This window comes from Olea europaea, unplaced genomic scaffold, assembly GCF_002742605.1.
Source record: "Olea europaea var. sylvestris unplaced genomic scaffold, O_europaea_v1 scaffold948, whole genome shotgun sequence".
Lineage (NCBI taxonomy): Eukaryota > Viridiplantae > Streptophyta > Magnoliopsida > Lamiales > Oleaceae > Olea > Olea europaea.
The window spans coordinates 122,167-140,444 of record NW_019267976.1 but is presented as its reverse complement, the minus strand read 5'-3'; the positions used below and the strand labels follow the sequence as shown (position 1 = coordinate 140,444).

At 33.9% G+C, this 18,278-nt stretch overlaps 1 protein-coding gene across 1 annotated transcript; it reads left to right on the top strand.

The window, feature by feature from the left end:
• The first annotated feature begins 12,278 nt into the window (after positions 1 to 12,278).
• Positions 12,279 to 18,200, top strand: LOC111392619. Its single transcript, XM_023017989.1, has 4 exons — positions 12,279 to 12,297; positions 12,383 to 12,511; positions 14,997 to 15,189; positions 17,774 to 18,200. Exons 2-4 carry the CDS (start codon positions 12,452 to 12,454, stop codon positions 17,902 to 17,904), a joined length of 384 nt encoding a protein of 127 aa, XP_022873757.1. The 5' UTR covers positions 12,279 to 12,297; positions 12,383 to 12,451; the 3' UTR covers positions 17,905 to 18,200.
• The last annotated feature ends 78 nt before the right edge of the window (positions 18,201 to 18,278 follow it).

Here is an 18,278-nt window from a genome sequence, read left to right as displayed (position 1 = left end):
ACTCCTAAAAGATCGAACACAAAAAAATGACAACAGATTTAACAGCATAATTGAAGAAATAGGCAAAAAAATAAATAAATAAATAAAAATTTCATCCGTAAAACCAAGAAATTGAACAAAGAATACACAACAAAGACATCAAAGGAACATAATTTATCCATTTCGAGTTTCATTTCTCAAAAGATCGAACAAAAAAAATGAAAAAATGCGTAGATTGAACGCTGCAACTAAAGAAATCATAAGAAACATATAGAAGAGGAAAAAATTGTAGTAAAGATAAAACCTACAAGTACAAGTCTCAGCTGCCTTAGATATAAATCTCAGTTGGCCTAGATTCAACGTCATTCCTTGCTACTGTGGCATCAATCGTGCGCGAGGTAGAGACAGAGAGATAGAGAGCGTAGTTACGGTTAAGGGAAAGAGAAATGACTTACCAAAGTCTGGGTTTTGTTTTCTTTTCCCCAAACGGTGTCGTTTTGACCCATCTAGTTAATAAATAGTAGCAAATCAGATGGGCGTAAAAAGAGGTTTCAAAATGAATAGTTGATTTTGCATCCTCTCTTTTATAAGAAGTAGTGAGTTTCCCATACCCATATACATGGAGCAACTAAATCTTGTGAATGGAGTTTAATTACGACGTTGTTGCTCCATATCCTACATACTTATATTGCTTTCTCCCTTCAAGAACCATTTTTTAGTCCAATAACACCTTAGTATTCATATGATACTACTAATCTCGCATAGTAACAAAGGAATTAACAAATCCACTCGTGTAGGAATTAGTGCGTTTCGCCTAGAATGCAGAGTGCTTGAACTTAACGTCTTGTCTGAAAATTATATTGATATTTATTAGCTTTGAAATGCAAAGTGTGAGAAAAATAGTTTTTCTTACTCCTATTCTCTTTACTTTTCAAATATTCTTTCATGTAAGTATTGTGTGTGTAATTTTTTTTGAATAAGGAGAAGAGAAAAGGCTACTCAAGAATCTAGACTCTTTTCTCAAGGCTCTCAATCAATTTCAAACTTAGCAATAGGATATAAATAAAATGATAATAAACTTTCAGTAGACGCGTTGTAGTCATTTTTTTGAAAAAATGATGTTCTGAATAGTGAGTTTTTTGAGAAGGTATGATAAAAAAAAAAAGCGAATTTTTTTTGAATTTGTATGCAAAATATTTTATTATGTGAATTTGTGGTTAAAAATGAATATGAGAATTAAAAAAAATTTATTTTAAAAGGAAACAAATTGTAGCTCAAAGACTTGAAGTAACCTTCTAGATTTCTTCTATTTTCAACTTTTTCTTAGCATAATTGATGTCAGTAATATTTTACCATAAAAATGATTTTATTCTTGTTGATTGGCTATTGATTGCCTTGCCAATATTGACCTTGCATAATTTTATTCAAGGTGTGTTTGGGAAAATACATTCTTTTAGCTAGGCTTGGTTGATTTGCGGACATTGAATTGAGTGTTAGTCTAAGCCCCATATAAATTTTGAATAGTTTTAAGTTGTTTATTGAGTTCGGATGATAGGGGAGAGTCTTGTAATTATTGTGGTAAACTTGTAAATCCGTTAGTAAAGAGAAACTAGAAGAAATCTTGCACATTAGTACCGAATGATTTTGCATGGTTTTTAATATCTGGAGTATAATCTACTTTGTAGATGCTCAATGAATAAAGACTTGGAAGCATGTGCACATTTGGACTCGTTAATGGGTGAAAAATTCTTTGTGATCGATTTTTGTTATTTTCTGCAAATTGACTTTTTGTTAAATTGGGTAAAACGGTTGATTGGGACCAACAATACTATTTATTTTGTATTAATAATTAAATATTTTGTATTAAATGAGAGCTAATGATGTTAGATGGTCTAACTTTGACTTTAAAAAATTTAATGTGATTTTAAATTGGAGCTTTGTGCTGGTCAAATCTAAACTTGGTCTCATTGGTTGTCTGATAAAATCGACAATTAATTATTTTATTTTCACAAAATAACCCAAATAAATTTATAGTATTCAAAATATAGTCAATAGTTATGAAATTATATGTAGCGGAAGCCGAGAAAAATATAATATTCAAACTAGCCAAAAAGTGCAATAAAGTCTTCTAAATCTCAAATAATGATTATCTAACTTATAATTAACTTTAAAATAATTTGTTTGTTGGCAGTTTTTCTTAAATTGCAGGTAGGTTCGTAAACTTCTCAAACTTGCCAACAGAGCCCAAATGACCCTTATAATCATGAGAGATGCTACACTTATTACAGAAGCCTTTGCACAGAATTTGGCCAGATAACACACAACAAGGTGTGGGTGAAAGATTTTTTGACATTATTTTATATCCCATATAGGGCCCACCATGTGAGTAATTTGGTGAACTTCTATAGCTTCCACCCCGTACAAAGCGCAAAAGCCTATAATCATTAGTTGCCTTCATAAAATCATGGTTACATTTTCGTAAGTGGTTATTAACAAGAAATATCGGCATGTTATGTTTAGCCCAATCATCAAGTCAATTACATTCGACATCATTCTCATATCGATATTTTTAACGGAATGGTCATGCAACACCCATTAACAAAGAATGTATTTATGCTGAATATTTTATTCGTCTTCAATATTTATAATATGTGTAAACCAAATAAAATTATTATTGGTATTCGGCAAGCACACAAGGAGATACACTACGTTTTTTATTCGATTAGAAAGACGGATTGTATTGTGGTGTGGTCCAACACTTAACCATGTGAGAACTTAATTTGTCATTTAGTATTTCAGTTGCTCTATGCACAATCCACATAAAAGCGTTCTTTTTACTAACTTTTAAGCAAAGTATTCAAAAATGAAATCTCAAAGTTTATCTCACATTTATTCCAAGATTTTGGAAGTCTTTCACAAAAAAAAAAAAATAAATTAAAATAAAATAAAATAATATGTATTTTTTGTTTCTTTCAACATTTCTATTTCCTTTTCCTTTCTACGTATATTAGAGTCATGATTAAAAAGTTAACTTTTTACTATTATATTTGTCTCTATTTTCTCTCTCTTATTGATTATTTTTTTTTTATGTGAAAAATTAAGAGGGTGTTTGACGCCCATTTTTATGAAAAAAAAGAATTTTAGAATGGTAAATTGATTGAGAATGTATGGATGAAAAATAAGGAAAATTTTTAAATTTACATGTAATATTATTTTAATGAAGAATCTGTGGTTAAAAAGAAAAGAGAAAAAAATTCATTTTGAAAAAAATAGAATCAAATGGAACTTTAATTGTAACTAAAGATTCTTATAATTTTTTTCATCTATTTTTTATGAAAATTATCTATTTGTAATTAAATTATAAGATTTTGTATAAAAAATTCTAATTTATAATAAATTCAAATATATTTATTTTTTTATTTACTCTTTAAAAATATGTCATATCGATAATACTGAATGTTAAATTTAGTTCTTATCAAAAAATAATAAAATTTAGTTAAGGTGAATTAATTTTTTGCTTTTTAAAAATACTTTTTGTTATGAGAAGGAGAAAGAGAATTGTGGAAAATACCATCTCGGATATGGGAACTTGACACTTTTGCACTAGGCTCATATGAATTCTATTTTAAATGAAAGTTTTCAAATGTCCTTTAAATTTTACAAAAATCTAAAAAAGTTATAAAATGAAAGTTTATAGAAGTTTACGAAATTCACAAAAATCATTACTTAAAAAAATTTATAGAAGTCTTCACAAATCCCTATTGAAGAATTAGAATAGAGAACATTTTTGAGGTGTATAGAAAAATTTATTCTCTAAATTTAAAAATACTCTTTGCTCTTATTGATTATTTTTTTTTTATGTGAAAAATTAAGAGGGTGTTTGACGCCCATTTTTATGAAAAAAAAGAATTTTAGAATGGTAAATTGATTGAGAATGTATGGATGAAAAATAAGGAAAATTTTTAAATTTACATGTAATATTATTTTAATGAAGAATCTGTGGTTAAAAAGAAAAGAGAAAAAAATTCATTTTGAAAAAAATAGAATCAAATGGAACTTTAATTGTAACTAAAGATTCTTATAATTTTTTTCATCTATTTTTTATGAAAATTATCTATTTGTAATTAAATTATAAGATTTTGTATAAAAAATTCTAATTTATAATAAATTCAAATATATTTATTTTTTTATTTACTCTTTAAAAATATGTCATATCGATAATACTGAATGTTAAATTTAGTTCTTATCAAAAAATAATAAAATTTAGTTAATGTGAATTAATTTTTTGCTTTTTAAAAATACTTTTTGTTATGAGAAGGAGAAAGAGAATTGTGGAAAATACCATCTCGGATATGGGAACTTGACACTTTTGCACTAGGCTCATATGAATTTTATTTTAAATGAAAGTTTTCAAATGTCCTTTAAATTTTACAAAAATCTAAAAAAGTTATAAAATGAAAGTTTATAGAAGTTTATATATATATATATATTATAAATAGAAGAGTATCTTAAAAGGGTTCTTACGTGGTAAATAAAGTTGGGCCTAACTACTCGAATCTAAAGGGCGAAGCAAGGTGTCCCAAAAATTCAAATAAATAATGGACTGTATTGCTGACTAGGGTTTGACGCTGCGGTTCTTAAATGTAGAAATTACATAGAGCCTACTCTTAAAGATTCTATTTCATAGATCATATGCTAGTTTTACTATTTCAAAAATCATATGTTTTATTAATTACTTAATATCTATAGAAATGAATTAATCTCAACTATTCCATTCAAAACCCTAATTATTTCCCAATATCTTCTTTCTCTCCACACAGCCATAGCCAACCCCTTTTCTATTTCCCAAACTCTTGTTTCTTTCTCTACACAGTGACAGTGATGAGCGCGATCGGAAAGACGACGACTGTAGCCTGTAGATTGATGAGATGAGCGGCACACAACTGCTGTTTTGCGACAAAAGAGAGGAGCGTCTATGGGTGGTGTTATTTTCTATGCGAAACCAAAGAGCCACTGCACCACAATAGGTGAGATCGACGCTAATTCAACCGTGATCAAGATTTAATGCACACCGTGACCGAAATCTATAGCGTCACAATCTGCTATAAGTTCTTAGGTTGTGTTTTCAGTTGGTGGGTAGGGGTTGTGGTTGTGGTGGTGTTTGGTGGATTTGTTGGATCCAGTAGTGGCAGAGGTTATGTTTGATCTGGTGGTGGCTGTGATTTTGTTTGTGGGGGTCGTGGTGGATCTTGTTGCTAGCGGTGGTGCCGAGAGGTGGTAGTGTTTGTTTGTTCTGGGAGGTGATGTGGTTGATGTGATGATGATGGTGGTACGGGTGGTGATTGTAGTGGATTTAAACGCGCAGGTGATGTGTTAGTACAGTGATGATTTCTTGTTGGCGGGTTTGTGAAGGAGTGTTGATTGCGGTTTTTGTTGTGGTTATGGTGGTCATGAAAATAGTGATGGTGGAGGGGAGGACGGTGGTGAGGTGATGGCATTTTGAGTCTGATTTGTTGGTAGTGAGCTAGTGGTGGTCACAATTATTTGTTTGACTATGATTATTAAATTGGTTAGTTTGTGACTAATAAGCAATATATGACAATGAAAAAAATAAATTGTGATCAAGAAATTATGTGTGACCTAAAAAATTGTTAATTTGTGACTGTATAGTAAGTTGTGATTTATAATATTTGTGATTTGTGATCGGTAAATGAATTGTGACTTATAAATTTTTGATTTGTAACCAATGAACAAATTGTAATCGTAAAATAATTTGTAAAATATAAAAATTCTGATTTGTGAAAAAAAAAATAATACATGATTAATTAAATCGTTAATTTGTAACCAAATTGTATAGATCAGTGACCTCAGTATATTTAATTAATTAAATATATAATTAATTAATTAAATCATAAATAAAATTTAATGAATATCTTATTTTTGAAATTTGAAAATTTTGTTTTTTATTTTAAAATGAGTGATATTTAGCTTCTTAGTTATGAATTTTTCCCTCTTAAATTTTGGGCTTCTCCAATCCACATCCAAAGTATGATTGAACAAAACTCCCGAATTGAATCGAACTCGAATCGGACCGAACGAATCTTCTTAAATTAAATACTCAAACGGGTATCTGAATCAAGAACTGACAGGTTTGGTTGTGTTCTCGATTCTAAATTAAGAATCAAATCTCCCTAATTTTTTTTAACTAATTTACTTTAAATAAGTCAAATTATTTTATTTTTCTAAATAAATTTGCGAACTAGTTAATTTAGCTCAAACTAAAAAATATGATTTTTCTATTTCTAATTTTTAATTCAAAGCCAATTTAATCAACTTGACCTTAATTTTATCCAAATCAGTTACTCTATCATAGTGTCGTTTCCACCATTTTGGAGAAATCGAATTGAAGCTCAACAACTTCTCTTTTAATTATTGTGAACTCGCTATCTTCCTCTTCCTATGATTTTGACAATCAAATTTATGAAGAATTTAGTAAAGAGAGACGCAAAAGACACATAAAATTAGATTACGTTATTTTGTAAGAGTTAAGATTGAACATATTATTAGATAAATTGATTTAATTTTGTAATATTAAAAAGATTAATTATAATACGAAACTTGGGAACTGAATGGAATCGAATCCGAATGGTTCCATAATTAAATTTGGACCTGACGATTCTACTTACTGAATACCTGAAAATTTCAGGTCTAGTCGATTCTCGTTAGAACTAAATCGAATCGGACTATGTCCAACCCTTCCACAATGCAATCAATTAACTTACAAATTACAGATTCGCTTAACAAAAAAATTCTGGTTTACTGATCAGTTGTCACCACGGTCGTAAGTTTCTTCTCTTTTTTGCTTAATTTGTAAATTGGATTTTTTGTCAGTTTCTTCTCCTCTTTAGCTTAACCTGTGAGTTGAATTTTTAGTTATGCAGCGTGCGATGATTTCATTTAAAGTTGGGGCGATCTGAATAATAAAGGTGCTTGTATGATCCAAGTGAATCAAAATTCGTTGTAGAAAAAGTCCTCTTCGTTGAGTCGATCGTGTAGAGAGGTTGAATCCCATTTTCTTTTCAAAGGAGGCGTACTCATATACTATCGTCCCGTGTAGCAAAATCTCCTAATTACGATTTGGGAATGGCCATGAGAAATATATTCTTTTTAGTATGATTCAATTCACCATTTATTAAAACATTGTTTATATAATTGTGCTTATGGATGGTTTATTTTTCTTAAACAACAACACTTAACAAGATCATAAGGTATGTATAGTTGAAGTTGTCATGTCCAAGTGGGCACTTCTCAACTTCAAATGTGAAAGCTATTAAAAAAAAGGTTGAACCCCAACCTTGAGGGCCCTCACCGTCCCGTTCCTGGAGCATCGTAAGGGAGGTAAAACGCGCGATGTGCCGTCCTGTATCGTCATGCCTTTCGACGGTCTCATTTCCAGACAATTTTCGCACCGCCCGATCGGACATTGGGAAGTTGCAGGAACTACATTGCAGCGTGCGTCTTGTGCCTAGGCCAATCAATCGACACATCACGAGGTTTCGTTCCCACGCATGCCCTCCGTCCTGCATCGTTGTGTCTCACGACGGTCTTGATTCGGGACAATTTCGCACCAACCGATCGGATATTGGGAAGTTGCGAGCACTACATTGCAACGTGCGTCTTATGCCTAGGCCAATCGATCGACATGTCACGCGATTTCTCGTCCCCATGCATGCCCTTCGTCGAAAATTTTCCTCCTACTCTCGTCCGGTCTTAACTCCGTTTCTTGACCGAAATAGGTAATTGCAAGAAAATTTGGGGCCATCTTTCGACACACAACGTGATTTTGTGCCCACGCATGCCTTCCGTCCAGGTGCTGCTGGAGGGTCATCGGGTGGAGTATCGTCACAGTAGCACTATCGTCGGACGGTAAACTTGCCCCAGCCGGCATGTGCCGGTCCCTAAGGCTCCGAAGTTTGTAGGGACGCAAGCCACTCGAAGACAGTTGCTCCCTACAGCAGCTTGCACATGTTGCTTGTTCTCAGGTGCCCCAGCAGGCCAAAGGAACAAGAGATTGCCTGTATAATGATGTCCACAAAGAGTCTAATTCTATATTTCAGGAATCGAACCATCACACTGCGGCTGTCAGCAAGGCCGAGACTACCTTACTCCTGTCCTTTGCACCATTGAGTTATGTCCCAATGGGCTCAAATATGAAAGCTATAACTTATAAGCGCAGTGGCTCCTATTTATTTCTTGATTAATTTTTTATTATTTACTATTGAATTGTTCTCCGAAAAGTGAAAATTTGTGGATTGTAAATCCTTTGGTCTATGTTTGAAAAGGAATCAACCAAGAGTTCAATTTGAGGTAGAATTAAACCTGATTGGCAAAATCTGATGCGTACAATTAATTCTATGGGAAAAAAATGAAATGAAAAAAGGTAAGCGTAAAATTAAATTAGGCTTAGCGTCTCTTTTAATTTGAAACAGGGGTCATGTAGGAGTCATCTTTCCTTTTTGGGAAAATTATAATAACGGTCTCTAACATTTTCATTTTTTTTTACAGATTTTACCCTAACCTTCATTTTGTACCAGGGAAAGTCCCTAACCTTTTGTAAATATGCACCTAAGGTCCATCTGAATAGAAATCATCCAAAATACCGCTAGTTGACCAGGAAAAATCCTTGAACTATCTGCTACCTCGACGATTTTATTGGATGTTGATTTCTTAAATTTTTCGATCAATTGACGGTGTTTTGGACGGTTTCCGTCCAGATGGATCTCAAATGCATATTTATAAAATGTTAAGAACATCCACTGACACAAAATGAAAATTAGGGTAAAGTCTGCAAAAAATGAAAATGTTAGAGACCATTGTCGCACTTTTTCCTTCCTTTTTGAGTTCTAAATTCGTGTTTCTATTTCAAACAACAATACAATATACTTTGCAATCAAATAAATGAAATTCTATTTTTTTTTAATTATACCTTTAATTTTAGTAAATCTTCCAAAAGGGTATTAAAAATGAAGGGTGTTAAGTTTTAGAATCGTTGGTAATCTTTAAGTTTTATAGATGAACTATGAGTCTTTGGGTCGTTTATGGGACAAAGAAAAAAAGCTGTTGAAATTTATGCTAGCCTATCGCTAAGCTATTGCTCGAGCTTCCAAAACAGGAGCACTGTAGCTAATCTGTCGCCAGCCTATCGCTAGAGCGGAGCACTTTGTCGCTTGCCCATTGCTAGACTCTTGCTTGAGTGATGGCGTTTTCCGAGAAACCCTAGTTTGCGATTTTCGAGAGTTTTATTTATCTTATACTACCCAAAATCCCTATACTATATACACCTCGCAGCCACATCCCACTTTGTGAACATCAGGAGTTGACCATTGTGTTAAAAGAGAGATCACATCCTACACATCATACATACAATTCAACCCTCTGTTGATTCAAACAAATCATGGAAAACATCAAATCCACATAAGCAAAACACCAAAACCTATACTTCCACATATTCTAAAGATCGGGAAGGTGGTCGAAGTTTCGATTGAAGGAGAATGACTCGTTCTTGGTGATCCATAGGAGATACATGAAACTAGAAGGTTAGAAGTTGATGCAGTAGCACGCAATCCAAGAAGGCCTTCGTGATTACAGTTAGGAAGTTAGAAAGTACTAGAGTTAGTCAAGTTTGGACCGTACTGTAAGTTGATTCATTTATAGTGGATTCTTATTGGCTTGGACTCTGAGTTTTTTTATTATGTGAGGGGTTTTCTTTGTCATCAATTTTTTTTTTTTTTTGTTATTTACTTTTTAGTAATTTATCAACTTCAATAATTCAATATAGGATAGTTGTGCGTGTGAATTCATCTGGATTAATTAATAATTACGACTTGTTGCTTTTATTAATTAGTAAATTTAAATTTTGTATAAAATACCTATTCACCCCTTTTTAGGTGTTAATTGGGTCGAACGTGGTAATTTCAAATGTTTGAACGGACATAGTCACAATAGTTGATTGGATTGCTACTTTTGGCATTTAGGTTTCTTATTTGGGTTTTGAACTTTGTTTTGGTTGGTATTTGGCATCTTGTATTGGAGGATATTGAACTTATTTTGGGAGAATTTTGGCTAGACAATGAGGCTAAATTTCCTAAAAATACTGGTGGCCAGTAACAAACTTCATATAGGTGTCATTAATTAAATAGGAAATTAAATAGTTTAATGTTGCAATAATATACAATTTATGATCATAATTATGTATTAGCCACAAATCATAGAACGTTACAATTACAAAGACACAAAATATGGGTTACAATTACAAATTTAATCACAAATCATACATTTTTATTGGTCACAACTTAGCTATTAGTCACAAGTTATTTAATTAATTGGTAATAACTTATTTATAAGTCATACCATCAAACTAATTGATCACAATAACCTAATTTACTAATCACAAATTAGCCTTCATCTCTCTGCCTTACCCTGCCCACACTCTTCCCCCTGTCGACATCATCCAAAATATTATCTCATCACCACCATTACCTGTACCAACAACCATCACCTAAATTGCACCACACAAATACATAGATTGCACCAACAACTATCACCACCATTCCAACGACCATCATCACCAACAATAGTGCGACACCCGACGATGCCACGCTGAGCGTTGCAAATGCCTTCGATGTCGGAGAACTGAGGAAATTGCCAATGAGGAAGATGTGGCATGAATCAGCTGTGACCTTTCTCTGTGGTGGAAAATGAATTAGAGTTATGAATGGTCGTGGTACAAAATCGAGTAGGTAAACTTGATATTTGAAGGAATAACTTTATAATCTTTTTATTGAAATGAAAAATGAAAAATGAAAAAATATGTTTGAGTGTATTTTTCTCATAAACAATTCTGTTGACCTAAAAAAATGTACCTCCAATGTGGACAACTGATCCCAAGATCTCTCAGTCCAAGCAAACCATATTCCTGCGTACTAGGACAAACCGTTAACCATAAGTGGCATTCTCCGGTGGGGGTGGAGCGGACTGCGCGCACTTCGACGGTTAAATCAGTTTTGGAAAAAAATATATGAGTGTTAGAAAGCTTTTAACATGAGCTTTCAATGTAAAAAAGGGGGTCGGCATTGTGAGTAAATAAAGAATGCAAAGAGCGAAGTTATAGTATCAAAATCTAAACTTGCATTACTTTTGAAATGACATCAAGTGTGAGTTTTTATAGTAGAAGAGGGTGAGTAAGAGCCATTGAATGATGAAACACATGGCCTCATCTTGGCGGCTAGGGCCTCTTGTCATAGGCACCAATCAATCAGACTTAGGCTCAAGTACATTTAATGTTATGACCATTTGCAGTCATAGGCCTGACATGTAAGACTAGACTTGACTTGCTGATTGAATTGAGCTGCCTGTGCAGTGAGTTGTCACATCACATACTTGTTACAAAGTCGTATGAAGATCTTCCCTAAGATGCTTCTACTTTCCTCGCCTCATTCATGGGGGCTCAGCTCCCCATTGGGGTTCGGCCAATAGGGGTCGAACATGGGGGCTCGACCATGGTGGCTCAGCTGTGGAGGCTTGACCATGGGGGCTCTGCCAAATTGCTACACGTGTAGAATGATGTGGAGTGCGAGCCTAAATTCTCTTGCTGTGCAGCTGCCATTTGACTATACTTAGAGCCTCATTGGAATAGGCGTAATAAATTCTATTATGGACAAAGGTAACAAAGGCATTGTACTTGGTCACAAACCCCCAAAGCACGATGATAATGCTCAACTAAAGTGACAAAATTATTAGCAACTTCTTCTGGATATTGTCTTATAAATATGTTTTAACTGGATTTGAAATCTCAAACCTATTATTTGAGCAACAAAAATTCCTCTCGTCAATGCTCACATATCCCATAAGCCAATGGATTTTGGTTTACTAGGTTAACCATCAAGTCAAATAAGTCATAGCAGTGCATAATATAAAAACTACATTTTTTTTGCCGTCAATTGAGTGATTGTCTCGATTAAATCATTGAACTTCAATTTACGGACAACATTAGTCACACTGTGACATGTCACACAATCATGTGGCAACGTTAAATTTTGACAACAACTGGAGTCTGAAATGAATAATAATTCTTCTGGAAATTAAAAATTCTAGGTGAGCCTTTAGCCAAACATTGCCAATTGGTGGCATGCTTATTAATGTTCCTCTGTGAAGTCCGGCCGACGCCAATGAATTGATAGACACGCGCGCTTCACTCGCACATGCCCACCCACTCAGAGACTCACTTTATGTACAAAATGGGGACCCCCATTGCATTTGGTACTTTCATAATTCAATTATTTTCACCAATTATAATATACATGTGTAGTATTGCATTTAAACTTCATTATTTGATCTGATGCAGACTCGCTTTTCTGATTGTTAATTTTTATCCTTCGGCCAGGTCTTCAAACTTCAATCCTGTTTCTCTGAGATGACCACAGATAAAGAAAGGCCACCAGAGCCTCTTGATTTCTTCATTTGGACTGTTGAGGTGGTATTTTTTTTCTTTTCTTTCTGTGCTTCAATTTCTGCATCTTTTTATTTTTATTTTTTAATCTCGTATTTCTTGGATCTTGTTTATATTGCTCTGTTTTATCGGGTTTTTTCGTAAAATTGGTCAATTTGGGGCGTGTATTTTTCATAAGAAAATTAATTAGTTTTGGCTTATTCACTCCAATTACAGTTGGATGTGGAATTGGCTTTGAACTGGAATCTATAGAACAGGTTCATTTTAGTTTTTAGCTATTTTAAATATTTTCCTTGTTTATTAGTCTATTTCTGATGATGACTGCTACCTTTCCCATGATTTTTACAGTAATTTTGTACTCGCTTGGGCATCTTTTGGTATATTTCTTACTGCCAGAGTTTCTTTTCTCTAGAATTTCAGATATATTTTGGTAACATTATTATTATTATTATTATTTTTTGTCATCAAGTAGCGTATAACAAAAAGGAAAAGCTGTAGAAGATATTAGTGAATATTGTGGAACATCGAGGGAAAGCTTAACTATCTTTAGATTGAACTCCCCAGCCCCTCACTACTTTGGATTCTCTATCCCAGAATTACTATGAATTATTTCTCCAAATTGTGTATTGTCCATCATTTATAGTAAAGATATTAGATTCCATCTGTATTTACTTGTGTCATTATCTTGATATGGTTATCTTTGTTGTGTATGTTGTGTGTGCAATGTTTGTAACTATCTTTTAGCTTCTACTAATGTACTTAAGCTGCATCACGGACTCAGAGACTGATGTGTTGCATTGACCGGTTAGCACCATAGTGCATCTAGAAATGTGGGAGTCTAGAATTGTTTACTCAGTAATGTGTAATTTACTTGGTTTGATGAAACCTGTTTGAAGATGAGCTTCTTAATCGTAGTACTACTTGGAGTCTTCCTCGTCTCTTTCTTGAGCGAACCATTGTTCTGGCTAGTTCAACAATCACTTAAGCTCCTTCATACCTGTTCCTGATATCAATGTGTAAATATTTAAGGAAACTGTCCTAGCCACTAGGTTCATCAATGCTATGATTTCATATACTTAGGCATGTTGCTGGGTGAAATGGTGGTGGCTTTTTTTCGAGTCTCCTCTGGTCATGGAATGAACTTTTGCAATTTTGCAAGATGTTTGTGTGCTAGCAGTAGTATTATTCTCAGTTGGATTAGTCACAGGACTTATGTGATGGCTACTGTTTGTTAGGGCAAACTGGTTACAGAAGTAACTTCGCTCTAATATCTCTGCAGTCATAGTGCAGTTTTAGTGTGCTTTCTCTTTGTTTTTTGAGATTAATCATTGTGGTTGTCTCACTTGTCTGCTGTTGAGGGCTCATTTTTAACCAAATTAGTTAACTCTTACAAATGGTGTTATTCTTGGTGGATTTGGCTGGGAAGATACGAGGAAAGTGGAGAGGAGGAAAGTGAAATTGGGGAAGTGTTAGGAAACTATTTGCAAGAGATGACCTCTCCCCACCCCCTATAACAATCCATAGACATACATAGAGATACGCTAAAAAGGGGAAGAAAGAAAAGAAGTGAGAATCCCCCGTAAAAGGAGTACTAATATTAGATTTTCTCTCTCTTATGGCTTTCATCAATGACAAATGATTGAAAGCATTCTAATTGGACCTCAGATAGGTTAATAATGTATGCCTTAAGAATAAATGGTTCATGTACATATTCTATATTATCAATTGCTGTTCATCTTTTCTGTTTTTGTTTTCAATTGCTCGTGTTATTTGGTAATTTTGCAAATATGGGAAGAAGAAAGGTCTGTAATGTGATTAAGGAGATTTGTTTCTGTCTTCTTTTGATTTTAAGATAATTGAGGTGCTGTAGATGAGTTTTAGTCTCTGATGCTCGGACTCTTCGAAATAGGTAGAGTACCCGTGTCGAACATGACACGACATGGGTATGGGTATGGGTATGAGATATGATTCGGATCCTCCAAATTTTAATCGGACACTTCGTTGTTTTTGCTTTTCTTCTTTCTTTCTTTTTTTCTTTCCTTTTCTCCTTTCTCGTTTCTAATTAGTTATCCACTAAATCCAAATTATAATCAAGTCCCTTATTTGCTATTTTATATAACATTTAATAATGTCTATAATTGAAAATTAAACCCCAAAATTCTAATTTATTTGTCTCAACTCCTCATTCAATATTCATATCCTTCTTTGTGAATAATTGATTTTGATTTATTTAAAATGACTTCTTGAATTAATAAAAAAATTGAACCTTGAAAGACATATCCACGTACTCGTGTCCGAAAATTGGACCCTTTTTAACCATATCCCTGTATCCTATATTTTAGAAAATAAAATATCCGACACCTGGATATGTATCCATACTGGATCCCCGTACCCGAGTCCGAGCATCATAGATTTTAGTTGGTTAGTAGGGTCATCCAATCCTTTGCCCAAAAAATGAAAAAGAATTACTTTTCCAGTTAACAACATTTGATTTCATGTACTTCTGTAGGATGTTGGCTTGTGGCTGGAAGAAATAAATCTTGGGAGCTATTGCCAAATTTTCAAAGAAAATGGGGTCAATGGAGAGTATTTGGAAAGCATGTCCATGTTTACAACCGAACAGATACTTAGGTTCATTAGGAAGTGTCACATGAAATGGGGAGATTTTATAATTTTGTGCAAGGAGCTCAGACGAATAAAAGGTATCACTTTATTGTCCTACAGTAAAAAATTGTTTTGTTTCTTTTGTGCAAGTTTGTTCGACCATCTACTACTTAGTTGTCACCTGAAAATTCAAATATTTGCATATTTTTGTTCCCATGTAAAGATCTTCAATTTCCTGTGTTAGCATTCACCACTCATAATCTCTCATTTGTCTTATGATTGGATTTTGAGTGATGGATTTCTAAGACTTTACCTTAATTATGAATAATTTGTCATAAATCATACAAATGAAGATGAACGGTATAGTTTTCTATTTCTTTTTACTTTCTATATTTACATATTGGCATGCAGAGTGCTTGAATGATAAAACAACTGTAAAGCAGTTTACTTGTTTCACATCCTTTTTTATTTTAAGAAAAATTTAAAAGATAAAACAACCATACTACATACGTAACTTTCATTCAAGCAATGACTTCAACATTTTTATATGTGATTATTTTTATAGATTCCTGTTCTTATATCCACAATCTCCCGTCAGAATTGTAGAGTTTGTCTACGGCATTCATGATATGGATTTTGTAACATGCTTATGCTTTACTGCTACTACCATATGTGCTGCCAAAATGTTTATTTTCATAGAAAGTTGCTTGTGTTTGTGGCATTGCTTTCTGGGGAAGTATCTGCTGGAGCTTTGATCTTTCAGCTCTAAATTTGGAAATTACTTAATGCTGTACAACTGCTAATATGGTCCATATCTGATGTTAGTGTAACTATATCGTGGTAGAAAAAAAAAGTTTTCTATTGTCATGTCTCATTGCTTTCTGGGGGAATAATTTGCTTGGAGTGCCAGATTAGTCTCTCAGTTTTCAAACTATACTTCACACACTGGTGGAAGCTAACCTTGATGTTCATTTTTCATGTGAGAACGCGGTTAATTTTTTAGTTGCTGTTCTTAACATTATTGACTATTGTCCTCATAGTTATCATCTTTATCATTTCTTCCACTTGGATTTGGATGTCCTAATTTAGGTGGCATAACATTTTAGATGAAATATATTGATTGCAGTAAATTTAAACTTTACTCTTATGCCAAGTTGGTCTAATCTTCTCTCTCTAAACCCATGCTTGCCGTCTGCAACTCCAATTGATATCTCTGTCACTTGTGGTTGTGGACCACCGCTCCTGCCAGACCCAAAGACTCGCAGCTGCCCAACCCACGGAACACCGTGCTGCACCAGTAGAGTTTTTAATCACAAGATACAAATGTCATCATTGCTCCATCCAGTAAAAGCAAACATCTTAATAGCACTTTTTGCTTCCAAATCCAAAATCCCAATTTGCAACTTGGAAAACCACTCACCACCATCACCAATCCCAGCCCAATGATTTCATCATCATTCGGTTATCTGTATAAAAACTAAGATATCATTATACATGAAAAGTAAGGCACAACTATACCACTACTGGATTCCCAAAATACCACCATCGCCTCCTGAAAACAACTTTTAACTAACCTCCTTCAGGAAAAAAAAAGTAATGAAAAGAAAGATGTTACCAGTAACATTTCTCAATGCCAGGTTCTCTAACTGCCACTAGACCGACAAAAGGAAACACATTCAAAGTGAACCCTAAAAGCAAACATCTTAATAGCACTTTTTGCTTCCAAATCCAAAATCCCAATTTGCAACTTGGAAAACCACTCACCACCATCACCAATCCCAGCCCAATGATTTCATCATCATTCGGTTATCTGTATAAAAACTAAGATATCATTATACATGAAAAGTAAGGCACAACTATACCACTACTGGATTCCCAAAATACCACCATCGCCTCCTGAAAACAACTTTTAACTAACCTCCTTCAGGAAAAAAAAAGTAATGAAAAGAAAGATGTTACCAGTAACATTTCTCAATGCCAGGTTCTCTAACTGCCACTAGACCGACAAAAGGAAACACATTCTAAACCAAAAAAAAAAAAAAAAAAAAAAATCCCTAGCCACTGTTGTCCACTTCAAAGACCCTAATCGAGTCATCAATATGAAAATTGAACAAATTGTTGTGAGAATAAAGTGAAGAAAATAAGTAGGAAGATTGACCATGATGATTGTTTTTGGAGTTGGATTGAAGATTTGATTAAAACTTATCTAGAAAATGGCATGAAATGTTGGAGGTCTTATTAAGTAGAGGGATAAGTGGAGATCAGAAGATGGAGTATGTTGATGGTGGTGGTCTGAGAGGATTGAGGCAGTGTTCTTAGTTGTGTTAAGGAGGCATTGAAAGAGAGTGAGAAGGAGATGAAACGATCTGTTCAGATGATTGTGGAGCAAGTGGGGTGTTTGAAAGTTGAACCTATGAAAGGTGTTCTTCTCTGGTTAAGGGACATTATTTATGGAAGGCCTGAAAGGAATCAAAGTTATTCAATTTGGAATGGAAGAAGTAGTATTCATGTAATTTCTTTAACAGTGTTTGGGAATCATTAATATTATCCTCATCATTGTCATTATCCATGTTATTGCTCTACAGTGTACATTAAAGTACATAGTTTAGATTTTAATATTTTGTGATGGATTTAGACTGCCATTGTTTCTTTACCTCTTTCTGATTTTGAGTTATTTATTAGTGGCTTGCTTGAAAGGGGAGCAAAAGGTTCGTCATCCATGGTGGGCGCCACGTTGTCTTTCAGTAGTATTCATCAAAGCTGCAAAATGTAACAGGCAGTCGCGAGTTGTTTCATTGAAGTTGGAGCCTTGATGTAGATTTGCCCGTATGCACTCCTATTTTTGTGTTAATTTCTCTCTTGGAAAACAGTAAATAGGAAAGAACATATGGTTTCCTTCACATCTTGAATTTTGTCAAGTGTTGTTGGTTCTTCATTGGAGAACCTCTCGTTTGTCCAAACCCTTACTTTGTAATACTGTAGTTTGGTTCTTTTGTTTTGAAGAGACCGTATTGTATATTTTAAGAAGTTAACAATATAGATGATGTATGTACGTTCAAGAAAATGCTGGAGATAACTTGAATGAAGAATGGATTCTGAGTTTATGACCTGATGATTTCTGAATTGGTGAATGAGGCCGAATGGTCGAAAGGTTGGATGGTATGGGAGTTGAGATTCCCCACATCGA